We start from the raw sequence: 26341 nt of genomic DNA, 5'->3' as shown, positions 1-26341 counted from the left end.
CCCGCTCTCACTCCCAGAGGGTCGCCCTGCCTCCGTGTGGGTCTCCAGTTCCCCTGGACAGGTGCCGGTCTGCCAGGGTGCCAGTCTGTCCCCCAAGCTCGTCCTGGTCAGTGTCCAGGACGCCCTGGGTCCCGGCGGGGCGAGGGATGTGGCCCCAGTGTCTGCATCCCCGTGGCACCTGCCAGGCGGGCCCAGCGAGTGGGGAACCAGCAGGACACGCGGGGCACAGGAGGGGTCAGGCCACGCGGCGGGTGGGCGGGGAGCCTGCCGTGGGCGAGGCGGGACCAGGCCCGGACTTACCTGGCGTTTGTCGTCTGGGGACCGACGGGAGTGCCAGGCACTGGCGCGTAGGGAGGGGGGACAGCAGTGAGGGCAACAAAAAAGGTCCAGGCAGTTAGTACATCACCCTTGGCTGTGAGCGTGTTTAATGAGTGCACAAAAGAAATATTTACAAAGCGGGGTTCAGAACCATCGGGAGCACAGTCTCAGGGGACGCCGTTTACAGCAGGACGCCCTGCAGGGGCTTGGCCGGCCCGGCCCACGCGCTAGTTTAACCTGCTGGTTTAAAAATGGACACCTGGAGATGACAGGCCAGTGTCGGCCTGGGGCAGGGCCAGAGGACCCACGGGCCCCATCTGGGGACCTCAGGAAGAAATCCCTGCAGGAAACCTCAGGAATGGGGGCAGGGACGAATGTGCCAGTGTATTTGGGTTCTGCCCAGAGGCCACCGGCCAGGCCTGAGGGTGAGCCCGGCTGCCAGCGGCCGGCGGGGCCAGGAGACATGGCTGTGCTGGTGCCGGGGCCACGGCTGGTGGGGGAGCCTGGCCACACCAGGGCGTCCATCCCGCCCGGACGGCGGGGCCGACCCGGACAGCCTGCCCCGGATTGCCGCATCCTGCCTGCCATCTCCAGGAGCACAGCCCGGTTCCCGGACAGGCCGCACGGTGGGGGCAGCAGGGGAGACCTGCGCACTGTAGAGCTCAGGCGTGTCACATGAGCTGAAACTGCAGGCATCTCCGCCCCCGCGAGCCCCCCACCCCTGTAAACCCCCCGGCCCCGCGAGCCCCCAGCCCCTGTGACCAACGTGCAGGCCGAGGCCCCGCAGCTTCACGCGACAAGAGCGCTGACTCTGCCAAAGCAGCCCCCGGGCGCCGCCCTGAGACGGAGACGAGAGACGGGCCGACTGTGGCGAGAATGAGACGGGGAGCCCTGTCCGAGGGCCGGAGCCCGGGCAGGGGTGGGGGCGCAGGGCTCAGCCTCGCACGGACACCCCAGCTCAGCCTAGCTCTCGGGAGAACTCACTGCTCGGAGCGAGAGCAGGTGCAGAGCCCAAGCCTGGGGCGGGCTGGGGGGGCGGGGGCGGGGCGGGCAGCAGAGGACGCTGCCAGCTGCGAGGCCACGCCCAGGCCTGGGACCCTTCCCTCGGGCACCACAGCCTCCTCCCGCCTTCCCCCTCGCAGAGGCCCCTGCTCGCCACAAAAGCGCTTTTCATGTGGCCCTCAAGGCCGCGCCTCCCCAGGAATCTGCGATGTGCTTTCCTGAAGGTCAGCTGCGGGCCACACGGGAGGGGGTGTGCATTCCTGCCCGAGGGGCGGGGTGGGGCCGCAGGGGGCGCTGCACACAGGGCCCTCTGGGTGGTCAGCGCCACGCAGTCCCACAGCGCCCCCCTGAAAAGCTGCCCTGGGCAGACAGCATGACAGGCGGCGGGGCCGCTCTCCCAGGTGCAGGGCGGCCCGCGTCCGGCCCGTGTCGGGGCGCGGCGGGGCAGGGGCACAGCGAGGGGCGCCGGGCTCCTCTGTCTCAAGCCTCCTGGCGAAGGGCCTGTGCGTGCCCGGGGCTCCTGGCCCGCCAGAGCAGAGGGAGGAGAGCGGACGCCAAGCCGCCCGCAGCCTCCCACCGAGACCGCCGGCCCCACCCGCGCTAGGGAACAGCAGGCAGCACCCCTGCGGCTCCCGCCCAGGCAAGCTGTGCCTCTTGGAGCCTGTTAGACTTGGCGCCCGCCGGGAGCGGGCACTGAGCGCCTGCTGGCTGCCGCAGAAGGGCTAACACCTCGGCTTCAAGACTGTCCGTGTTCTAAAGTCCCGCGAAAATGTTCCCATGTCTCTGCCCCGAGGTCCGGCGATGCTCGATCTTGCAAAGCGGGTGCCCGATTCTCGGACGCGCCTCCTTTTGCTTTGAAAATACTGGCGCGTCTGAGAGGCTCAGGCAGCCGCTGTCCCCGCGGGGCCGGGGCGTGTGCGAGGCCGCAGCGGCCACGGGGCGGATTCTGCTGACCTGCGTCCCTGAGTGAGCGCACTGCACCCCCACACCCCGCCTGGGGCCCGCAGGCACCAGCCACGGCCAGGACCAGCTCTGCTTGGAGCCGCCTCAGCTGGAGTTAGCGCCGCACACGGCCAGGGAGGCTCCGCGCAACCGGGAGGACGGGGCGCCTGCAGAGCCGGCGGTCAGGAAGCCTCCAGCAGACGGGCACCCCGAAGCACAAAAGGCCAAGGTCCGAGTCTCCCGTGAGACCCCCCAGAGCAGATGCCTGACGTGCTGCCCCAGGTCCAGGTGCCCAGTCTGACCTCACCCACTGCGGGGGCTGGGGCGGGGGGACCGTCCGAGGCAGGGACTCGAGCAGGCCCTTCGCTCCCGGCGGCCAGGGGTCTGAGACGCTGTCTCTGGCTCCCCGCTGAACCCCCCACCCAACCTCCCATCCGGAGGCTTCAGGCCATGCCCGGCACCCATGGAGAAAACCCGTGTCCAGGCCTGGGGCAGCCCCAGGAAGCTGGGCACTTTCTGGAGAAGCCCCTCTTCTCCCAAACCGCGCGCCGTGCAGCCTCTCCAGGGCCGCAGGGACCAGCTCTTTGGGCAAAAACCTGCCACCGGAGGGCCCCACGAGCGTTATCCCCACCGGCCCAGCCCCTCCGCCCCCCCATGCCACGGGCCTTCCTGGGGATGCAGCGTTCCCTGCACAGCACCCAAGTCCCGAAGGGCCCCAGGCTCGCTGTTCAAGCGGTACAGTACGGAGACAGAATTACCCGCCGCCCGTCCACGCCGCCGCTCAGACGGAGGGAAAGTTGGCTCCGGGCCAGTGCAAAGCTGAGTCTGTCAAAGACTTCACTGGCATCGCCCTGCATTGCCCTGCAAAGCCTCCTGAAGCCGCCGGCTGGCTCCCAGCAAGACCAGCCTGACCCCCGCTGAAGCCCCGAGGGTGGGCAGCAGACACGACCGGCCGTGGAGCTCCAGGCCCGAGACGCCAGGGACCCAGCTTTCTACATGGCCCCGTCTGTGCCACCTGCACAGCAGGCTGCACCCCTGAGTCCGGCAGCCGCGTGGGAGGGGTGGAGAGGGAGGGCCGCGGGGGCCTGTGGGCATTGCGCAGGGCCCCAGGCCGGGAGCAGGGGCCGGGGTCGGCGCCCGGGCTGCGGCTGCCCCTGCTGGCCCTCTGGCCGGCGAGCCGGCGAGCAGGCGCCCGGCGCTCCTAGTCCTCCGCGCTCACCTTGCCCGAGCCCCGCTTGGGCACGCCCCTGTCGCCGCTGAAGAAGCGCCCGAGCGAGTCCAGGAAGCCGGTGTCCCTGTGCCTGGGCAGGAAGCCGTGCCGGGCGTGGTCCATGGTGCTGGCCGAGGCCAGGTACTTGGAGCCGTGCCGCTGGGAGGGTCTCTTCTGCGAGGCCATCACGCTGGGGCCCTCAGGAGCGGCGGTGCTGTCCTCTTGGATGGTCTGGAGCTCGTCTGATTCCGAGGGCCTGTCTTTGAAGGTGTTGTCCTCCCGGCCCGGGGCATCTCGGGAGAAGAGGCGGATCAAGTGGGGGCGGCCCCTGGGGTCAGCTGGGCTGGCGCCCGGCCAGGCATTCTTCGGGGCGGCTGTGCGCGTGGAGTCTGTCACCGCGGAGCCCGGGGAGGGGCCCACATTGTCCGGCCCCGCATCTGCCTGCCCTGCAAACAACGGGGAGAGTGAGCGCGGGTGAGCAGGGCCAAGCGCGGACAATGCCGCTTTCTTCAGGCCCCGGCCCTGCCCCCGGCCCACGGGCAGCGCCGCCTGGATCCCGGGCAGAGCCCAGGCAGACGCCCTCCTGGCGGCCGGACCCCGGAGCCCCCTGGGCAGACAAGCGGGGCTCGGCCGGGCCTGGCAGGGTTGCTGCTGGGTGGTGTGGCTGCTCGGAGAAGCCGGGGCGTGGGAACCCCGAGGAGCCAGGAGCCGGGCTGAGCGCTGTGGGAGGGTTTATTTCACGAAAGGTGCTGGCAGTGCTCTTGGTAAAGCCCAGTTGCCCACGTCTCTGCCACCCAAGCCTTAAAGAGACGGAGGCCTCAGGAGGCTTTGCCGTCCAGACCCCACAGAGGAGCGGCTCGGGCACCGGGGAGGGCGCAGCTGGACGCCTCCCCGGGCAGCCAGCGAGAGCCGGGCCGGGGCCTCGGGGCGTCCTGGAGAATGCGCCCCGTCTGCTCCCCAGTTAGCGTGTCACCAGCTGCAGTGTCTCGTCAGTTACTGCAGGAAATGGGCCCCCTCGCACCCCCCAGCACCACAGCGTTCACGGTCACTGCTCTGCAGCCTCCGTCCACGTGTCCATCTGTCTGTCTATCCGCCCCTCCCTCTAGACACCCAGACACCCCTCCTCTCCCCACTCACCCCTCCCTCCTCCTACCCCTTCTTCCCCCCACCCGTCCAGCCCTCCGCGCTTCCTGCCCGCCCTCCCCATCCACCCTGCCCTCCCGCCTCCCGCCAACCCAGCCCCCCAACCTGCTGCTCCCGAGGACGGCCCAGCAGGGCCTGGCCCCGTGAAGGTGGCCGCCCTTGGAAATGGGTCTCTGGTGGCTCTGACCATGCTGGGGCCATGCCGGTCGCCCTGGGCCGTGACCGGGCCCTTGTAAGAAGAGGGGATTTGGCGGCGGACCAGGGAGGGGCTGTGTTCCGGGCAGGGCACCTGAGTGCGGGCACCCTGGACACAGCACCCTCTCCCTCGGGGCCGGGCCAGGCACCACCACACCTGGCCTGCTGGCCCGCACTCAGAGAGGACGCCTGCCCACTCGCAGCACGTGTGGCAGAGCCTGGAAACAGTCGGCGCAAACGCTCACCGCGATGCGGGAGGTGGCGGCCGGTGGGCGTCAGGCCCTGTGGCGTCTGGGGTGGGGAGGCAGCGCTGCTCCAGGGAGGCCCCGGGGCCAGCCCTGGGGTGGGGAGGGCCGGACCAGACGCTCACCAGGGCGAGTGGGGAGGCTGGAGCCCCAGGACAGCCAGGGCCGGGGGCCGAGGCGAGGGCACGCCGGCGTCCAGGTGGAGGGCGGCGACTCCTTTCCTGGCCGTTTCTCCAGGGAGCAGCCAGAGCCCAAGGGCGCGAGGGCGGTACCTGACCTCGGGGCGGAGACCATGGGCGAGGGCCACACGTGCCTGCGGGGGGTCAGCACATGGAGGGGTGAGCCAGTCACACCCCCGTGGGTGTTGGTCAACACACACCACACCCCTGCACACGCACGTGTGTACGGAAAGGCAAGTGGTGCCACTGCTCTGACAGAACCACAGGCCGCTGGCAGCCACCTGGAGCTGCCCGGACCCCCGGGCTGACCGCACGGACCTCTGCGTCCCTGTGACCGCGGGAGCCGGCCTGTGTGGCCAGCCGGGTGCGCAGGAGCCAGAGGCGCACACTGCCCACTAAGGGGGGCCTGGGCGGACCCCCTCTCATGACCACAGATTAAGGCTGCCGGCGGGCGCCACTGCCCATGCAGTGCCCAGGAAGTGAGCATGAGGAGCACAGGGCCAGGGCGCTTGGGCCGCAGCAGAGTCAGCACCTCGTCCTCTCACTGGGCCACGCCCTGTGGCGCATGTAGCTAACGCGGATGTGAGCGGAGAGTGGCCCCATTGTCCCCAGCCCAATGGCTGACGGACACCTGACCACCAGCAGGCCCAGCAGCTGGGCTACCTCTGAATGCCGGCCCTGTGAGGCCACAGGGGGCCCGTCCGAGCCACCTCTCGCACCTGAGGGGGACCTGAGGCCAGATCTGGGCATTTTGAGCGGAGGCCAGAGCAGTTTTCTTTGGCCATGAACATCAGCTCCGACCGAGGTGAAACCTGGTGTGGGTTATTCCCACGTGGGCTCGGGGCAGAACGCGCTGCGGGACGGGCCTGGCCCAGCAGCCGTGCCAGCAGCGAGCACTTTCCTCAGCACCCGTCCCAAGGGACCCGAGCCCCGAGACACGCTCGTCCCCACTTGAGGACCTTGAGGGGGCTGCAGGCACCCCGGGCCCGGAGGGTGCTCTGCCCTCTCTGGCTACCAGGGCAGGGGGCGGAAGTCAGGCTGCAGAGTACGGGCTGCAGGCCCTGGGCTGGCGGGGGACAGCTGGACGGGACCCCAGCTCCTGCCTGCGCGCCGACCCCAAGGTCGTGGGCCCCAAACCAGCCAGGCATGGCCAGAACCTCAGGTACTCACTGGAGACCAGCAGGCCGCCAGGGGCTGAGGGCACGGCTGTGTGGCAGACGCAAGGATGGCCGCCCTGCCGGGCCGCAGGGTCTCCGCGGGAGCCGGGCGGGCCTGGAATGCGGCCGTGGGCCGGGCTGCAGAGGCCTCCTTGCTGGCACAGACCCCCCTCCCTGGCAGGCAGCGGGTCCGCGGGGAAGGCAGGAACAAGCAGCCCTTGGTGTGGCCAGTGGGCTGGGGGCGGACACTCTGCATCTATGAGAGGCACGTGGCCGGCCGCCAGGCGTCCCGGCGAGGTCTCTTCAAAACCTCTCCACAAATGGATCTTCTCAGCCCACCCATCTTGCCCGAATGCCTCCTTTGTCCGCCCAGAACATACAGGTCCTATTTGCTCTAAATAGCTCGCCCCTCGGGCCCTCCCACGGCCGCGGGGTCACTGGCGGGCAGGGCCGGGCGGGGGGCGGCAGGAGGCTGGGGCTGGGGGAGATGGGGGTCCTGGGCAGTTCCGAGGAGTGAGCGCAGGCCTGCGGGCAGAATCACTGACCCCGGGAAATGCCAGGCGCGCCCTCTCTCACCAGGCCCGCTGACCAGGAGCGGGGAGGCCGGCATGTGCTGGGCGGGAAGCGCTGGGCAGCCCACGCTGCGGTTCTCGCCTGCACTTCAGAGAAGGCCGTGCCGGCCACACATCAGAGTGGGGGTCTCGGGGCGGGGGAGGGGGGCCGGGGGAGGCGTCCCCTTCCCGAGGTCCCCTCACCCTGCAGGCGCTGCCCTGCCCCGGGGCTCAGGAGGCTGCCCCCCACCCCGCCCCCCGCCTGCACGAACGCAGGGTCACGGGCCTCTAAAGCCCACGGCTCCGAGCCGAGCCCTGGGGTCTGGCAGCACTTCGAGCCTGGAGGCGCCTTCAGTGTGACCCTCCTGGGCCAAGTGGGCTGGAAGAAGCTTCAGAGGCAGCCCGGCTGCCCCGCGCTCAGCGACCCTCCCCCTCAGCAATGCACGGACATTGGCAATGCTGGAAGGGAAGGGACCCCGAGGGCGGCGGAGGCGCTGCTGTCACCCCCAACACTGGCAGGCACGAGACCGCGTGTCTTCTCTCCCCAGTCATGTCTGCCGGCGCCAGCCTGGACAACAGCCCCCCTCACGCCGTCCGGCTCCTGCCCAGAGGCCCCCCAAGGGCTGTGCCGGCCCGACCTGCCTCTGCTGTCTTCCCCAGCCCACCCCTACCCTGCGCCCCCTTGCACTCCCGCCGGGTCTGCAGGCCTCTGGGACGGAGACGCAGCCGGGGCTCCACTTCCGGCCGCGGGCCGATGGCAGCACCCGCTCCCCGGGGCGTCACCCAGGAGCCGGCTCACAGCTGGCGGGCGGGGGTCGTCGCCCGGCCTGGAGAGCGGAGGCTGCCCTGGAGGGCACGGGGAGGCCACAGCAGTGGACGCTCAGAAAACCGTGTGAAGGGACGGGAACCGCATCCTCACTGGTCGGTCCCAGTGGCGTTCAATGCAGGGGACAGGCCCAGGCAGGGCTGGCGACGGCAGGTGCCCGGGGTCCTGGGAGGCGGGACTGCGTGGGGGAGCCGCGTGGCCTCCGGATTCACTGGTGGTGACACACAGCCGCGCTGGGCGCTGGGCCCTGGGCCCGGACAGCTGCAGGGAGGTGCGGGCCAGGATGGCACGTCAGTGCACTGGTCTGCCCCTCAGTCTGGGGGACGCCGGTCTGCCGGGGAAGCAACTCTGTCAACTCAGCCCCAAACCCGAACCCTAAAGTGACACTAAGAGCTAGAGATTGGCCCCTGCGTATTTCGTGCAACATCTGCTTATCCTGAGCTGAGTCCGTAACAGTAAGTTTTTGAGAAAAACTTTGCAAAAGGTCATCGCGCTGAGGAGAATGTTCTAGAACAAGCTGCCGCCAGGCGGTGCTGACGCCTCTGTGGAGGGGTGTGCTCCCGAGCCCTTGCAGGCAGCCTCCCTTGGCCGGACGGCGTGCTGGGCCTGCCTGGCTCGGGGCCGGCGGAGCCTCCCACCTAAGAGCGTGTTCTGGGGGCCGCGCGAGAGCGCTGGGCCGACCTTCCCGCAGACACCTGCCGGGGTGACCCGTCCAGGACGAGATGGCCAGAGGTGCAGAGGCAACTGGCGGCCATCGTCTCGCCAGGCACCGCCCCACTCCCTTGCCAGGGCCGGGAGGCGGGAGGGGGCTCTGGGGTCTCCCGGGAGACACAGCAAGAACAGCCCCTGGGGACGGCCCGAGTGTCCATGCTGGCAGGTCTGCGTGTCAGAGCAATCAGGCCGCTCCCCGCAGGAGGCTGCTGCCCCGTCCCGCCGCCGCGCCGGCTCCTCTCGCGAGGGCTGACGTTTTCCGAAGCGGAGCCGGCTTCAGAGGAGTGGACATGGCCGCCGGCCTGCGCTCGGCCGCTGCCTATCCCCGCCGGCCTGTTCTCAGGCAGGGGCCGCCCCGCTGCAGAGGAGTCGGTTCATACAGGAACACGCGCCTGCCTGGCGCCACACCCCGAGCACCCCACGCCGGACGCCAGGATTTCTCCCGCTCGCTTCCATCCCTGGTGAGTTTGCCGAGTCAGCAGACGCAAGATGGCGCGTGGGGGGAAACCAGTGACAGGCCAGCAGAAAGCCGGCGGGACCGGCAAGCCAGGCCCCACGCTGCCCTCGTGAGCAGCGAGAGGTGTGACCGCTGGTGACCGTGGCGCCGTGATGAGCAGCAGAAACCCGCTCGTGCAGCCAAGCACAGGGACGCTGGCGCCCTGTGGCCGCCCGGGATGGGCGCGTGGAGGGCGGGAGCAGGAGGTGGGCTGAGGCGGTGACTCCGCCGCCCGCAAAGCCGTACACCCAGGCCCGGGCCTCAGGCTCCCACGCAGCACGGACTCTCTCGGGCACCGGCTGGCCGGCCAGCAAGGGTGAGGGGTCCCGGCGCGAGGAGTCCGGGCCTGCACGGCTGCGCTTGGCTGAGGGCTGGACGTGTCCCTTCTCCAGAGGGCTGGGGCGCGCCTCACCCGGCCTGGGGACGGCCCGACTCTGTCCCCACTCGTTTCACCTCCTTGGTGCGGGCGCGGGGGGGGGGTCTTGGCTCGAGGGGTCGCGCGCTCCTGCGCAGGGGACAGCACTGTGTGTCCCGGGGCCCGGGACAATGGGGCGAGTGTCTGCCGCGGAGCGGGGCGCACAATGCGGCCGTTCACCCGGCCCGGGGGCCGGTACCAGCTCGGGCCGCCGCGGCTGCTTTACGGGTAAAAATAACTGGAAAGCTCTTCAAGAAAGCAGCTCTGTGAGCCCCGCAGACACAGGCGGGCGAGCCCCCGGGACCTGCAGGTTAAGGAAAGGTGGTGCGTGGTCAGCTAAGGTGGGGTGCAGGGCCCGGCCTCGGGCGCCGGCCTGACCGGTGCTGGCCTCCTGGAGGCGGCGGCTAGGGTGGAGGACACACGGCCGCTCAAGGGTGTTTTCCAGCTTATTTTCTTTTCTGGAAGTCATTTCGAGACCATTTCTCACGCCCGCATGCTCGGAGACCACCGGCGTTTCACAGTTTCCCCCGAGGAAACTGGACACGTTCCCTGATCCTCAGCGGAGGGCGGCAGGTGCGCTTCATTCTTTACGGCGATTCTAACGTAGCCAGGAGTCCCTGCATTGACCCACTTTCATGTTCTGCTGTGTGGACCTGGCGGGACCTGGCGATTTCAGGGAGGACCACCCAGGGCAGGCCCCGCCCAGGCCCCAGTGCACCTCAGGGGTCCTCGAAGCTCCCACCTCCTCCACTCCCTCCGCCGCGTGCCAGTGTGCTCCCTGCGGACTCGCTGGCACATGCTGTAGGTGCTGCTGATTCTGGGGCCTGCCCACGGCCACCACCAGCAGCTGGCACGGCCATGCACCCTGACCATCAGGCCCCACCGCTCGGGACGAGTGGTGCAGTGTCCACGTGCGTCCATGCACCGGGAGCAGAGAAGGGGAGTGGAGCACATGAGAGCTGACGCAGCCAGCTCCTGGGCTGTCCCCCACCCGGGTCACCCACTGCTGACCACTGGGCGGGGCCACGCCCGCTCGCCCAGCCTCCCCGGCCTTGGGGACCCCGGCCCAGCGACCCCTGGCCCTTTCCTGACCCAGGCTTTGCGCATCCCTCACCTCTAGCCCACACGCCTGCTGCCCATTTCTGACCTTGGGCCCTGCAGTTCCCTCCCGCCCACCCACACCACCTGTCCTCCTCCAGGAACTGGCCCCACGCGGGCACCTGGACGACCCGAGTGCGCGAGTCCATGCTGCGAGGGGGCGGAGCCACAGCCAAGAGGGCAAAGGCCAGGCTCGGATGCCAGGCACTGTTGAGGCCAGCGTGGCCGGCTGCGGGCGAGGGCTAGAGCGGGCGGCTCCGGGGGCCGCGGCGAGTGGTCAGTGTCATGGCCATGCGACAAACGCCATCTCCCACTTCAAATGGGTGGACATGGGGGGCACAGAGGACAGGCCGACAGCGGGTGAGGCTGCTACGGGCATCCAGTACCTTGCTGCCCTGGCACAGCTTCTCAGCCGCAGCAGCCGACGAGAAGAGGCGCCGGGTGGGGCTCGGCTGCTGTTAGGGCGATGGGAGCGTGAGGAGGGGCTGATGCCCCCAGGTGGCGGAGGGCGCACATCTGCGGGGCAAACCCACAGCTCCTGGTGCCCCATCATGCCCACCGCCCACCAGAGGTGGCTCCGGGGGAGATGGCAATTCCAGCATGGGATGCGGGCCAGCATAGCGAGGGCCAGAAGTGGGGGCGCTCTTCTGAGACGGGGCCTCGAAGTCAAGGCAACAGGAAACCCACTGGCTACTGGCAGGAGGCTCCTCGGTGCGTCCCTGCGGCTGTCCCCAGGAGGTGCCTGCAGGGGTGGCCGGCGCCCTCAGAGGCCCTGATCCCTAAGGCACCCCAGAAGATGCCCTGGGGGCCCCCACAGGAGGCCGCGGTCTCAGGAAGCTCTGTCTCCTGGCTGCAACAGGCGTGGTGGGGCCGAGGCCCTTGGGCGACCAGGAATGGACACTGAGGCCCACGCGTGGGGAGGCGAGCTCAGCCCTCGGGGCCACGCCTGGTGGGGGTGAGCAGACACGCTGGCCCGGAGAGGACGCCGGGCTGGGCGGGGCAGGGGCCTCTCGGTGCACCTGGGGCCAGGGGCAGAGGGGGCAGGGCGGGAGGTGGCCGAGGCACAGGTGCCCGCGCTGGGCAGCAGGTGTGGGAGGCCGGGACACGGTGCTGCCTGCTGGCCTGGGCCCATCGCAGCTGCTGTTTGCGCCGCTGTCCGGCGGCATCTTCTCTTTGTCCCGCCATCTCTCAGTCACCCTATTGTGGCCCTCTGACCTCAAGTGACTCTCGGCCGCGCCGAACAGCCTGGACGCTGGGCCCCGCAGCTGGCAGTGCACGGGTGCTCCCCTGGGCCACACGCTCATGACTGTCCCTGGGAGCTGCAGACGTGCAGACCCAGGAACCCGCAGGCCCCGGCCGCACACCAAATCCCCCGCCCCCCGCAGGGAGCTGCTCTCCTCAGCCGCTCAGAGCCCGGCCCCGGGCTTGGAGAAGCACCAGGGCAGACGGGAGCCGAGTCTCCTGATCTGGACGGCCCGGGAGGGGCTGAGCACGCCAGCGCCGGCAGGTGGCCTCGCGTGTCCCTGAGACTCAGCCGTCCCGCACCTGTGCCTGCTGCTTCCCGCCCCGTCTGCCTAGTCACGGGCGTCCTGCGGGCTGAAGCGGCCCCTGAGGCCCCGCTGGCCCTGCTTCCACGGCCATGGTCAGGGCTTCCTGACGGGGAGCTCACGCGGAGCCCGTCAGAGCGACCGGGCTGCCAGCCGTCTCAGCGACGCTCTGGGGTAAGCCGGCCCGGCGCCCCGACTTCACAGACAGCAGCTGCTCTCGGAGCTCAGGGACGCCTGCCTGCTGGGGCGCGTCTGTGCTCGTGTGCAGCCAAAACTGGCAGCAGCACAGGAGCACGAGCTCACAAGCACACACGCAGGGCAACACGGCTCCTGCGGGCACATGTGCACGCCTGCGTCACGCCGCGCCTGACCCGCTTGCTCAGCGGGGCCGGGCCCAGGACTTTCTGGCTGTCATGGGAGGAAGCTGACTCCCCTCTGCGGGGCAGGAGCCCGGCGAGAGGCAGCGGCCGTGCCCACCCCAAGGAGGGGCCACTTGGCTCCCCAGGAGAGACCAAAGCGGGGGCACCTGAAGCAGAATCCTCAAAGCACCGGTGTCCTCACGGGCGAGCACAGAGGCCGGAGGCCCGGGAGTGCCACCCCCAGCCCCGCCCGCCTTCACCACGTGTGTTTAATTCCAGTGGTTACTCGGGCATCTGCGGAGGGCCCGGCCCACGGGGCACACCCAGCCCGGCGGCAGGGGGAGAGAGAAGGGCGCGCCCCGGCTTTGCTCTCAAGTCATGACAGGCGCTGTATGGGAGAGGCTGGGCACATGACACCTCCTGGCACCACTGCCTGCTCCGTGCAGACCTGGACGTCGGGCAAATGCTGCTTCCCAAGCCTCGGCTGGAACAGCCAAGGTTCTGCAGCGGCTGTTGGGTATTTTTAAGAGTGAAATGGGGGCCCCCCAACCCTCACGCTCCTGCACGCCCCCAAGCTCTGGGATGGCAGCTTGTCATGCCAAGCCTCCCCCCCCCCCCGCCACACACCCCCCCGCTGGCCCTCTGCAGCCCCAGCACCACGCCAGCTGCCACGTGGTCTCGCTGGGCAAAGCACCGCGCTCGCCCGCACATGCAACAGCAACTCGTGAACACGGACGTGGTGACCGGGTGAGGGCACCAAAGTGTCAGCTCTTCTGCAGACGAGGTTCCCGCCTGCTGCCTGTGGCACTCAGGAGGCTGACTTGGGAGCTCTGTCTACCAGCCGCTGATGAACAGGCCCACTTTCCCCGTCAGTGGTCACTCCCACAAAAATCACTGGGCAGACGCGGCTGAAATACGGCTCGATTGAAAAAGAGAAACAGCAGCGGCTGAGACCTGGCGCGGAGAGGCAGGACAGAAGCTGCCCAGAGGGGCCACGAAGCCGGGGCTGGCCGCCCACGGGCCCCATGGCCCTCCGGACACGCGGCTCCACCTGACACCGCTCTCCACCCTGAGGGATCCAGGTGGGAGCTCAGAGGTGGCCACAACGTTCCATGTCTGGGCCGGACAATGGCTCCCGGGGGCAGCAGCTGGAGCCGAGGACTGCGGGGGCAGCACAGACGGGGCCAGCATGGGGCGCCTCTTCAATGAGCTATTGGGACTTTGCAGGCGTGCGCTGTGGGGGTGGAGCCGGCTCCTGGGGTGCCCTCACTGCTCTGCTCTTCCCCCACATCGTGACGGCATCCACAGGGACCAGGTGAGGGCCCAGGGAGTCGAGGTGGGGGTCCGGCCAGTACTGCATGGGGGGGAGGGGATGCCAGGGTCCGCCAGGCCAGCCTCATGCGGGGCCAGTCCACAGTGGGGCCAGGGCGTGGCCACCGAAGGCGGGTCCCAGGGCCGGCTCCGAGGGAGCGGGTCTGTTTGGAGGCTGAGGGCTGTCGAGCAGCAGGACCGCAAGGGGGGGCCTGCGCAGGCCAGGGGCGGGCAGAGCCGCGGCGGCCGTGGCCCTGGCCTGCGCCTCCCTCGCCTGCTCGAGCTGCGGCTCCCGTGCGCGCGCCTGTGAGCGCTGGCCAAGCTCCGTGCAACACACGCTCAGCGTCCCGCACGTGCGTGCACAGCGCTCGTCGCCCCACAGGGGCGCGCTGGAAGTCACCGGCCCTGCTCGCCGCGCACGTGGAGGTGCCGGAGTCCGCGCCACCCGCTCGCCCCCAGGCTAGACGGCGGACTCTGGCTCGCCGTGAGCCAGGGACGCCCCTGGGGCGGCCACAGTCGGGCCCCCCGCGCAGACTCCTCGGACTCGGCCTTGCAAAGGGCGGGCAGCCCCAGCCCCTGGGAGGCGCGTCCCGAGGCCGGTCAGCAGGCGCCGCCCAGCTCCGAGCCGCGCGGGAGGCCCGGCCGCCCTCTTCTGGGGCTTCTCCTCCGCGTCGGGGCCGGGGGGCCGGAGGCTCCACCCGCCCCACCCGGGAGTCGCTGGCCCAGTTTGGCGGGGCGCAGTGGCCAGCGTCCCCACCGGCCTCGGGGACACAGGCTGTGCCTAAGGGGGCGGCCCGCACATGCCGGCGACTGCCTGGTTTCCCGAGGTCCCCAAAATGCCCCCGGAGACGCCCCAAGCTGCCGGAGACGAGGCACAGGGAGGCCTAAAGGGCCCCGAGCGTCCCGCCCGATCCGCCCGATGTTCCCGGGTCCGGCCGCCGCCCCGCGGGGCGTCCCGGCTGCGCGCCCCGGCTGTGCGCCCCGGCGCGCGGGAGTCAGACACCCCTCCGGGCCGGCCGGCGTCCTCCGGGCCGCGGGCCGCTGGGCCTCCCAGGACGCCCGGGCCCGCTCGGCGGGGAGCAGCGGGAGGCCAGCGCCGGCCCGCGCCGGGGGTTCGAGCCCGGCCGCCGCCGCTCTCGCCCCGAAGGCCCCGGGGCGCCCCCGGCAGCGAACCCCGAGCGACACGGCGCCTGCGCGACCTCCGCGGGCGCGGCGTCCCAGCCCGCTGCGTCACGCCCCCCGCTACGTCACGTCCCCCTACGTCACGCCCCCCGCTGCGTCACGCCCCCCCGCTGCGTCATGTCCCCCCCCCGCGTCATGTCCCCCCCCACTGCGTCACGCCCCCCACCCCCGCTGCGTCACGGCCCGGCCCGCTACGTACCGAACACCTCGTTGTCCTCCGAGGCCTCCCGGGAAAGCTCGCGCGCGGCGCGTCTCCCGCCGTGGCCGTCTCCGCCGGGGCCCGCCGCGTCCTGCGGGGAGACAGCAGCGCCCTGAGGAGCCGGCGCCCCGCGGCCCGCCCTCCTCCGCCCTCCGTCCCCCGTCCCGCGGGCGGGCCTGGCCACCTCGGGGGCTCCGGGCGGGCGCCCCGGGGGAGGCCGCGGCGCTGGGGGGGCGGGAGACGAGGCCGGCCATGGGCCCGTCCTGCCCCCGCCGGCCGCCCGCCTCCCCTCCGCCCTGCGGCCTCGCCCCGGCGGCCGCCTGTGCCCTGCCGGGCCGCGGACAGGCGGGGCGGCCCGGGGCCCGTCCAGGGCGAGCTCACGCGCAGGCAGGGCGCACGGGCGCGGGGGCGCACGGGCGCGGGGGCGCACGGGCACGGGGGCGCACGGGCACAGGGGCGCACGGGCGCACGCCGCCTGGTGGACTCGCGTCTGCAGCCAGCCGCGCTTGGGCAGGCCGGAGGTGGGAGGACAAACCAACGAGGCGAGGTCCAGGGTCACCCCCGATCAGCGTAGAGGCTTCTGAGAAAAGAACAGAGACCCCAGAAGCGCAGCCACCCCGCAGCCCCCCGGGGGGTTCTGATGCTGCGACTCCAACTGGGGAGTCGGCGCCGGGAGACGCGGGCCCCTACAGGTGACACCCCAGACGGCAGAGCCGGCTCCCGCCAGCTGCAGGCAAGCCCCGGCCGGCCACTTAGGAAAACAAACAAAAAAACCGAGCGAGACCTAAGTCCGCGAGCCTTCATGGCCACCGGCCACCCATCCCTCTCCTGCTCGCACCCCACCCGGACCCCGACAGTCCAGGACCAAGGACGCAAAGACCAAAGAGACCTGGGGTCTGAGGGGCTTGCGGTGCAGCGAGCAGAGTGACCGCCAGAGAACAGGGGCCAGGGACACCGTGCTGAGTGCCGGATGCTCCGTCCCCCAGGTTATAGCCCCCAGAAGGTGGCAGGTGGGGGCTCTCGGCCTCCCCGTCACAGCCACGCGCTCCTCTGGGGGACTCTGACCTGGCTGAGTTGTCTGGAAAGAGGAAGAGGCCCCCACAGGCCTGCCTGGCATCTCCTGCAGCACCCGGCCTCGGGCTTCCCCAGCTGGCTCTCCCCAGCCTGTGCCGTTCCCCTCCCCAGCGCGCCCTCCCCTCCCCAGCGCGCCCTCCCGGCCCCTGGGAGCCCAGGCCATCTCAGAGCAGAAGCTGCTGAGACAGATGCGTGTTCCGACACGTTTCCACTCCCTTCTCCCGTTCACGCCGTAGCGGGTGGGTCTGACCCGCTGGAGCTGCTGGGCCAGCCTGGCCTGGCTACTGCCACCCGCCGGCCGGCACCGAAGCGCTGCCCGCACAGGGGCTGGGATCCTGGGCACGCTGCCGTAACGCCCTTGAGAAAGCCTGCGGTTGCCACAGCGTGGGACAGACGGACAGAAAAGCGACCTTGCGTTCAGTGCGTTTTCTGGGAAAAGCATAATCAACGTGTCACCCGTCCCCCGGCCGCCGCTCAGGCAGGGGGGCCCCGGCACGGTTGGCAGCAGCAGGGCTGGGCTGAGGACGGGGCGGAGGCCCGGCCGTCGTGGCAGAGCAGCACAGCAGCCCGGTCGGGCATCCTTGCTTCTTCAAGAGAACAGCTCACGCGTTTGCTTCCATTTCCCCTCTAACAAGCCAGTCACCTCCTCTCGAGAGGAGACCCTGGGGGTCTCTGCTGGCCCTTGGGGTGTGGGTGTCCTGCCGCCCTCCTGGGCTGCGAGTCTAAGTGACACCTGCTGACCCTCTGTCTGTCGTGTTCATAGTCACGCGTTGGCCGTCCCCAAACCTAGTGGGAACCCCCTCACCTAATGGGTGAGTGGGGGGCAGATGCTGGCGGGCCCCCAGCCCAGCCGCGGGGGCCTGTGTCCTCCCTCACAGAGGGGCACCCAGGGCGAGCGTGTGACAGCAGAGGCAGAGACAGGGTGATGCGGCCACCAGCCTGGGGACACCAGGGGCCCCATAAGCTGTAGAGGTGGCAGCCTCGGAGCCCTGGAGGGAGCCGGCCACCCCGCTGCCCGCGGACTCTGGCCAAGCAGTTAATGCCCTGGGCTGTCCCCAGAGGCTGCCCGCGCGGGCGGCCCATGCTGCTCCCTTAGTCAGTTGGCTGTGGTGGCTTTCCTTCCCCGTGACGGAGGAGGCCACTGGGGAGAGCCTGAGGAGGGCCTCTCCAGAGAGCTTTCTCACGGAGCTGTGGCCTGGAAGCCCCCAGCAGGCACCGGAGGGCGACAGGCCAGCCCGAGGGGACCGTGACCAAGGCCTGGGGAGCAAGGCGGAGCCAGTGCCTGCCAGCCCCAGCGGGGAGGGACCAGCAGGGGCTCCGTCCCCCGCCTGCAACCAGCAGGAGAAACAGCGAGCGGGCGCCTGAAGTGGGGGTGCGGGCAGCGGCCAACAAGAGGGCCCGGGACGGGGGCAGGCAGGGTCTCGGTGCAGCCAATCCCCAAAAGGTCTAGAGACCGGGTCACAGGCAGTGCCGAGGCTGACCCCTGGCTCTGTCTTGAGACACGTGTCTTGTTGTTTACCTCAAGGCCACGATGAGCTAGTGGGTGTAACACACATGTCTCTGAATAATCGGATGCAGGAACCCTAAATCACCGTGCGCCATTAGTGTAATTACCACCTGCCTTATTTGTTTACTTACAACTCTGGTTACATATGACGTGCTGAGGGTCGCTGAGGAAGCAGGACGTGACAGAGTCTGCTGTGCAGGCATCAAAAGCCGCAGGAGCATCACAATGGGTTTTATTAGGCTTTTGTTACCAACGTGATAACCCCATTCGGCCCCAAGTCACCCCCAGGACGGCATGCCCCAGGGGGCCCGGTGCAGACCCCAGAAGGGGCGGGCGCTGCTGGTGGGCGCCTACGGGGAAATACCCCAGGCCGACTCGCGGGCACAGAGAGATCGTGTCTCACAAGTGGACTCCGGAATATAAAATCTTTTGCTTCCAAATTTAAGCTTTTAAAGCCGGATTGCCAAAGCCATGAGTCAGACAGGAAATAGCATTTTGAAAACGGGATTTTTTAGTTTTTGTTACATTTAAAACCTTAGGAGGGTTTTGCTAAAAATAAAAAAGTGCTTAAAAGTAAAACAAGTCCAGAGATTTCACACGGAAGGACCCTCGTTCCCTTTCAGAGCCTCAGAGAAACTTGGCTTCAAGGATGAAGTCACGCGGTGGCACTCGGGGGCTGCGCGGCAGAGAAGCGGCAGCCGGGGCCTCAGGCACACTTGGGCCCGTGCGCGGAAGGTGCTGGGTGCGACCCCGCCAGCCAGGGCCCCGCCAGCCAGGGCCCAGGCCGTCGCGCAGCCCCTCCCGCGGGGGAGGGTCCCGGCAGAGCTCCCGGGCGGGCGGCGAGGTGCAGCCGCGCCAACCGCAGAGCCCAGGCCACCGCCAGCTCCCCCCAAGACCACCCCTCACTCTCTCACCTTCCCACCTTAAATAAACCCGTCTCCTGTAATAAGCGCAGCCCAGTCGGTCGTGGTCGTCCTGGGCAGGTTGATGTGAGGCCACGACCTCTGGCTCCCTGCCACCCCCCACCCCCGGCTCTCACTACAGTTTAGCATGACAGATCCGGCGCGGCCCAGCTCGTGGCTGTGACGTGTGACCGAGAGAGGAGCCCCCTGGCCGAGGGCACCCGGAGTCCAGCCCCTTGCACACCTCCCCCGGAGGGCTGTCGCCCCGCCGCTGGCTCTCGGACATAGACCCACGGCGCCCGCAGCTACTTGGGGGATGTGGGGTCACGCCTGCCTCACCTGCAGCAGGACTGGAGCAGGGAGTCCGGCTCCCACCAGGCGGGGGCCTGCAGATCTGGCCCTCGTGGCCGCCAGGCCCCTGCACGTCTGACTGGCCGGCGTCAGCAGAGGGCACCAGCCAGCAGTCTCAAGGCACCCAGGCCACAGGGAACCGAGGGGGAGGCAGAGGCCCGGGGGGAGGGTGGGCCCTACGCCCCCGCCCTGCCTGGCACAGAGCAGGGCCCACAGAAACGGCGGACAGACAGGCGGATGGATGCTTGGCACGCAGCGCCGGGGGTACCCTGGGGGGCGCAGGACAGGGCGGAGGGCTGGCACCTGGGGGGTGGGTGGGAGGAAGCGGGTAGGGGCATGAGTGCGGGGTCCCAGGGCAGGGCCTCCAACAGGAAGGATTGGGGCTCCTCACAGGCAGGGCGTCCACGCCCCGAAACAGGCAAAACTCTCCAAGTATCGGAGCGCGCCTCCCGGAGCTGCACCCAAAGCTCCGGGTGCAGGTGAGGCGGCAGCCTGGCCGCTGGGAGAGGACCCGGGGTCGAGCACAGCTGCCCCCGGAGCTCGCCCGAGTCCCAAGATTTGTTTTGAACTTATCAGCACGCGGAGAATCGGGTCTCAGAAAACGCACAGCCACGGGCTCCCCCGGCAGTGAGCGGCCTTCCGTCGGGGAGTCAGACAAACGCGGGGACGTGCGGATGTGCGGGTGTCGCGCAGCGGGAGAGGCGCCATGGGCCACAAGGGGGCTCGGGGGCGGAGCCCTGGGCGCCCTGGCCAGCGCTCACTCAGGCTCACGGCCAGCGGACCTGTCTCCCCATATAGGGCCCCGCCCCGGCCCTGGCGCTCGCTGCCGACAGGGCTGCTCCTGGCAGGGCAGGGGAGCGGACGGCCCGGTGCCCACCGTCCTTATCGGCCTCTGCACACGGCCTTTCACTGGGAGGGGCCCGGAGCAGGGGCTGCTCTGCAGGGCGTGACGCCGCCACCTTGCTGGGGCCTGACCCCGGAGGCAGGATACCAAATGGTGCCAACTGTTCGCCAGCCCCTTGAGAGAGACCTCGAGGGAGGCCAGCGGTGGCCCTCACCGGCCTCCCAGGTGACCTGGACGCAAATGAGGGAGGATGATGCGTGTGGCAGAGGGACAGGGAGGCCAGTGCAGGACGGAGCGTCCAGGCCTGAGCCTTGGGCTGGGCAGACTCATGGGGCACCTGGGCACTTGCCCGGCTCCACCAGGACATGGACATGGTGAGTGACCACAGCTACTGGCGGACAGTCCTTTGCCTGTCGGTGTGACACAGGCTGCAGGCTCAAGAGAAAGCCCCGAGACACGGAGCCCCTCCCGCCCCCCACAAGGGCACAGCCCTCTGCTTGCCGTGCAGCCCCGCACCCCCCCCCCCCGCCATCTGCAGTGACCCTGGGCAAGTGGTGGACAGAGCCGGCCCAGGTGCCGGAGGTTGGCGGTCCCGGTCACCTGCGGAAGGGGGCTCGGTCGGGAGAGGCTGTGCCTCTGTCCCCAGTCACCGGGGAGGGGGAAGGGGGCCAGGCTGGAGGGTGGGGAGGCCGTGGCCTGTGCCGGGGGCGGCAGGTCCTGGGAGCAGCTGGAAGGACTCGCTGCAGCCTCCCAGGCTCAGCGCTCCCCAGGCGGGGTCTGCCACTGGCCGCAGCGCCCACATGGATGCTGGGAGGACCCCGGGATCACTGTGGGGGCCGGGAGGGGGCTTCTCCCCGGAAGCGCGGCCTGCGGGGTCTGCAGCCCGCTCCCCTCTTACCTTCGTGGCCTTCTCGGCGCCAAGCTCTCGCTTTCCCACGTGGTTCCCCATCCTGGAGCCCGGAGCTGTGGGGGCGAGAGGCAGAGACGGGGTCAGTCTCCAGAGCAGCTGTGGCTTCCAGCCAGACCCCGCTGTGCACGCCTGCAAATCCAGACGCCCCGAGCAAGAGACGCCCTGCTGCCTGCTAGTGACCATCACTGTCTTCCCATCAGACTCAGAACGGGGTGCTGCCACCCCCAGATTCTGCTTCACAGCAGCGAGACACCGGGATGCTCCTCCTCGATATGAAACAGCGACAACTCTCAAGGCCGCTCACGGACGGTGTGCACTCACTCTCACTCCTCACACTCCACATGCACAGTGACTCACACATGCACACTCACCCTCACACGCATGCACACTCATGTGCACTCACACAATGCTCACTGACCCTCCCTGTCACACGCACGCACACTTACACACACTCTCACACACTCACACGCACACTCACACAGGCTTGCTCACATGCACGCGTGCGGCTACACCTTCCGGCAGTGAGCTGCGCGGGACTGCCGATGGCTGAGCACAGCCGACGCTCTCAGCCAAGGCCCCGGCACCCCTGCCAGGGAGGGCGCCACCCTCGGGGCTCTGGGCAGGGGCAGCACCCAGAGGAGTGAGTGCAGACAACTGCAGGGGCTGCAGGGGCTCCAGGAGGGACAGCCGCTCCCCAGGTCTCAGCCGAACCGGCAGCGAGCCCACCACCCCCGCCTCCGCAGGGCTGCCTGGCTCGGGGATCCGACAGGGGTCTCTGCACTTGTGGGTTTGTTCCTTAACAACCGGGGCCCTCAGGGGCTTCCTACCCCGGCACGGAGCACGCGCGGGCGCCATGCCCACTGCCGTCTCTCGGGGCTGAGTGCTGGCCGCCTGCCCCAGGAAGGCGCCGAGGGGAGCGTGGCCTGGACTTTGCCCGCTGCAGACCAGCTTTCTGCGCTGCGCCAGCCCCTCCCGGGGCGCCTCTTCCTCTGGGGCACCCGCTCGCTGTGGAGACACGCCTGTAGGGGCCACGCAGCCCTGGGCATCCGGACACAGCGAAGACCTGTGTCCAGAGGGGTCACACTTACTAACACACCCGTGTGACCTGTCGCGAAACACACACGTCCCAGGGGCCCCCAGCCCCCCGCGGGATCCTCGTTGGGCACCCCCAGCAGGAGGGGCGGCCACACTGATGCCACCAAACACAGACCTGGGCAGAGCTCGGCGAACTCTGCTCCTCCTGCTCACAGCACCCGCCACGCCTGGCCTGGCCCGGCCTCCCTGCCTCTCGGCCGGCCAGCTGGCTCAGGGCCCAGAGTAGGGCGTGGGGGTGGGGCGCGCTGCGTGGACAGCTGGGGACCCAGACCGGGGCGGGGGGGCGTCGCCGTGTTAGGAGGCAGCCTAGGGGCACACCCCAGAGGACAGGAGGGGAGACTGTGGGTCTGCACACCGGAGAGAGCACCTCCACCCCGACACCCCGCTGGACACGAGGGGAAACCACGCGGGACTCAGACCAGGGAGTGGGCAGGGGTCCGGGTTCGGGCGATGGCCCTGGAGTTGGCGAGCATCCCAAAGGCCTCCTCCCTTTCATGCTGGGAGGCCAGATGCCAGGACAGCGCAAGGCTGCAGAGTCCCTGCCACCCCCACCCCTCCCCCCTCCTCCGCACAGGCCGCCCCCACGTGGCGGGGCTGGCTCAGAGGTGACACAAACCCGGCGAACGAGACCCGACGGTGTCACTCCCGTGTGAGGACCAGGAGCCAAAGCAGACGAGCCGACAGGGCAGACAGATCCGGGCGGCGGTGACGCTGGGGGCGCCGCCGGAGGGTGCGCCGGGCCGCTGAGGGGAAACGGCCGACCCCCTCCTGCCAAGGGCTGGCGCAGGAACAGCTCCAACCGGGTCAGGCCCCGCAGCGGTCGCGTCACCTGGCCGCCTGCCTGGTGCCTGTGCCGACAGGCCGCGCGCAGACGGGCCCCCGGGGCAGGCGGTGGCGGACGCCGTCCAGCTCGGTGCCGTCCTCCTGTCCTGAGGCCCCGGGCCCGGCCCTCTCCACCGCCTCGCACCTGCTGTCCTGGGCCTCAGGCACTTCGCACTCAACCCCGAGCCCGGGTTTTAATCCACCTTCATATTAGAATTTTATACCAGGATATAAAATAAATATATTACATAATTTATGAATGTATGGGATGTGAATATATATAATTTGTGTTAATCACACGTGCTCATATATAATTACACCCGCAGCGTATTTTACAGCTCCAGGCACTGCTGTGTCCTCCCTCCACACGGTCATTTCCTAGCGCTCCCCTGGAGTGCGCGAGCTGAGCTTTAACACCTGCTTTGCAGCCTTCTCGCTTGAAAGGAAGTCTGGACAGACGGGGGTAAGGATGGAGCCACCGGTGCCCTTTGAAGCCACAGCACAGTGAGTGCCGTGCGGGTGGGGCCTGGAGAGGCGACTCACCCGCTGTCTGTCCACTTCAGGAGACCCTCGCTGCCTGGGGCTCGGGGCCATGACCCTCGCGTCCACCCCCGCGGATTACACTGCCCGCCCTTCCTACGCGCCCGCTGCCCGAGGGCAGGATGGCAGGTGCCGGCACACTGGCCAGGGGACGGGCCAGGGGACAGGCCGGGGACAGCTGAGGACACCCGAACAGCCCAAGGGCTGGGGCAGAAGGGCTTTGCTGCAGGCCCGTCAGAGCCGGCGCTGGGCGTCCTGGGCCCGGGCTGCCCATTGGGGAGTCCGAAGCCCTGGGGTCCTGCGCCTACACGGCAGGCTGCTGCCCCGCCCCGGCGCCCTGTCTGCTGTGCAAGGGCAGAGCCGCTCCCAGGCCGTCGTGCCGGGCCTGGTCACGCAGCCAGCGGTTTCTGGGCCGCCCGCAACCTCACTCTGCGCGTTTCGGTCTCACAGGCAGGACGGCAACGAGTTTCCACCACGCGGGAGACGGCCCGAAGACCGTGAGTCTGGTGAATGTTCCGGGGATGAAGTGTTATTTTCTAAATGCAGAGAAGGTATTAATAGTAAAGGATCCCAGTGAAGACGCGCTGTGGCTCCAGAGGCTTGCTCCAGACACAAGCTCGGCCCGCCCCACGCGGAGCCCACGGCAGCTCCCACGGGTCTCATGAGGAGCGAGGCGGGAGCTCGCGCTGCGGGACGCCGACACCTCTGTGGCGCCAGGGACCGAGGGACAGAGCCGGGGGCGGAACGCAGCAGCCCGGGCACGGGACCCCGCTAGATGCGGTTCTCGGCCAGGGCGTGGAGGCCGCTCCGTGTTTGTTTTCAACAAACAGTCCTGGAGCCGCTTGTCATTGCAGGCGAGACACGAGCAAAGCCAAACCCTCGGCCTGCGAGTCACACTTCACGCGGAAGCTGGCATGACAGGGAGAACACCGAGGTGTAAAATTATAAAACAAGCAGAGAAAACAGGAAAAAGCCTTGGGACCAGCGCCAGCCCCTGAAGAGGAGCGAGCTGCTGGGTCTCGCTGCACAGGGGGCCCCGCCGCGCCCCGCGAGCACGGGAAGGAGCCGCCCGCGGGCTCGCGCACCCCCCCCAGAAGCGCCCGGGACACAGGGCTCAACTAGAAAGCGGGCAAAGACGGGACGGACTGCCGCTGCGGACAAGCAGGAGGCGGGCGGCTGCCAGAAGCCTCCACCGCCGGTGGCCGCTGCCCACCTGGGCTGACCGTGGACACCGCCAGGAGGCCCCGCGCGGGCTGCTGGGGGCCAGTGGCGCTTCGCTGCGCAGGCGTGGGTCGGCCACGGCCCCCCGGGCGTTCATCTGGAGGGATGGACAGTGCTCACGCCGAAGCCTGGCCGGGCGCGCCCAGCCGGACCTCCGCCGGGAAGGCCCGTGCCCTCAGGGGGCGAAGGGCTGGCAGCAAGCAGGTGCCGCCTCCAGGCGGCTCGGCCGGGAAAGATGCGCAGCCAAACCCAGTAGCGGGTGAGGTGGCCAGACGGTGCTGGCGAGAGGCGATCAGAGGCCTCATGTCTTTTATTCTATTTACCGCACTTTCAAAATGATGACACTACTGAGAATGGGGAACAGGGCAGTGGCTGCCAGGCTTGGGGGAGGGAGTTGCTGTGGCCACAGGAGTGGCGCGAGGTCCCGGAGCGAATGGCCCTGCGGGGCTAGGCCGGCGGCCCCTGCCCCACCCGGGTCAGCGTCCCTGGGGCCACGCGCGGACACGGGCCACATGGGCGTGGTGAGTGAGCTCCGGCCTCGACAGGGGACGCCGGGCTGGGTGTCTCAGGCTGCGGGCGCCCTGGGGCCCTGCCCACCCCCCAGGGGGACGTGCAACTATCCCACACGGACAGGTTGAAAAACGGCTTCCGTGAGCACCCTCTGTGGGCGCCCCTGCCGTGGGGGGTACACGTGGGGATGGCACCGCTGGGCACGGGCATTTCCACCCCAAGAACTCGGGTGCGCTCCCTCCGGGTTTTCATTTATCCCACGGAGAGGAGCATGTGACGGGGTGCACCGGGTGGGGGAGCGGCCCCGTCCTGTCACCTTCCAGCCCGCAGCGCGGCCCAGTCTCCACGCCTGCTTGGTGCTCTCGGCTGAAGCGGTGTGAGGGCATGGAAAGCTCTCCCACTGGGACCCCCGGGGCCCACAGTCTCGTGGGCCACAGGAAGTGACCGCCGGGCAAGGAGGCCCCCATCTCAGAGGCGCAGTGTGTGCCTCCTTCCTCTCGCCGGCCGCAGGGATGACAGGGGAAGATGACTAACAGACCCGCGACCGCAGCCGGGGTCAGTCACCCCAGGAGGAAGCTCGCTGCAGGGCGTGGCCACCCCAGCAGCGGAAGCGCGTGAAAAGAGAAAAGCAGGCAGCTCTGGGGGTGTCCCCGCGCCTGGGGTGCAGGGCGGGGCTGGTGGCCGCCCTGCTGTGCAGGGCCGCTGGGTCTCTGTCCCAGTCGGTATTAGGGGGACCCTAAGAGGGAGGTCAGTCCTTGGGGGCCCCGGAGGTCAGGTGACCGCGTGCCGGAAGGCCGCCTGCCAGCGGGCCCCGGAGAGGCCCAGACCTTCGCAAATCTCTGGTGTAAAATTGTTAAAGGCCCCAGAAAGGAAGTTAAAAAGCAAACAAAATAACCTTCCACTAACATTCAAAATTCAGGCAGTGTGGGGCACACGCCAGGCCGCGCTCTGCTCTCCCAGCTCCGGGGAGACCTGCAGTGGGCACGAAGGCCGGGGCCGGCCAGGAAGACGCGGGCGGACACCCCAGCGCCCCGCGCCCCCATCACAGCCCACGCAGGCGCCTGCTCCGCTCTCACCTTGGGCGGAAGCGTGGTGTTCAGGCTTTCAGAGTTGATATGAACCAAATAGCTTTTGTTTAACCCCAAGTCCACAGAACAGTCGTTTCTGAAGCGTTACAGGCGGGGGAGTTCCCATTTACCAGCATTTTACCATAATGTTTACCCGGGTGCTCTCCCTCCAGGTTTTTATTCACCCCACTTAGGAAAGCACGGTGCTGTGGGAGCAGCCGGCGCGGTGGGGTCCTGGGGTCACTTGGCACTGGCCCGAGGGTGGGGCTCAGCGCTGGCCGGGGCCTCGCCCCACTGGGCAGTGGCATCCCACACAGGGTGGGCCGGGCTTGGGGGCGAGGGCCCGTAACCCGCCCCGAGCTTGATGGGCTAAAACTCTTCTCCACAAGCTCTCTTCAAGCTCGCTCACCTG

The 26341-nt window shown here is 69.1% G+C and overlaps 1 protein-coding gene across 1 annotated transcript in view; it reads right to left on the bottom strand.

Moving 5' to 3' along the window:
• MBP (myelin basic protein) overlaps positions 1-21529 on the bottom strand; it is a 36574-nt gene extending 15045 nt beyond the window's left edge. Inside the window, exons 1-4 of the mRNA XM_037509664.1 lie at positions 21187-21529; positions 20663-20727; positions 15087-15177; positions 3482-3918 (exon numbers count right to left, since the gene is read on the bottom strand). Of these exons, the coding sequence (XP_037365561.1) occupies positions 3482-3918; positions 15087-15177; positions 20663-20727; positions 21187-21529 (936 nt within the window). The remainder of the gene's footprint in view (positions 1-3481; positions 3919-15086; positions 15178-20662; positions 20728-21186) is intronic.
• Positions 21530-26341: the final 4812 nt, after the last annotated feature.

This window comes from Talpa occidentalis, unplaced genomic scaffold (assembly GCF_014898055.3).
Source record: "Talpa occidentalis isolate TD23 unplaced genomic scaffold, MPIMG_talOcc4v2.1 talOcc4.13, whole genome shotgun sequence".
Taxonomy (NCBI): domain Eukaryota; kingdom Metazoa; phylum Chordata; class Mammalia; order Eulipotyphla; family Talpidae; genus Talpa; species Talpa occidentalis.
The sequence above is the reverse complement of the archived record's forward strand: the minus strand, read 5'-3'. Positions and strand labels throughout refer to the sequence as shown.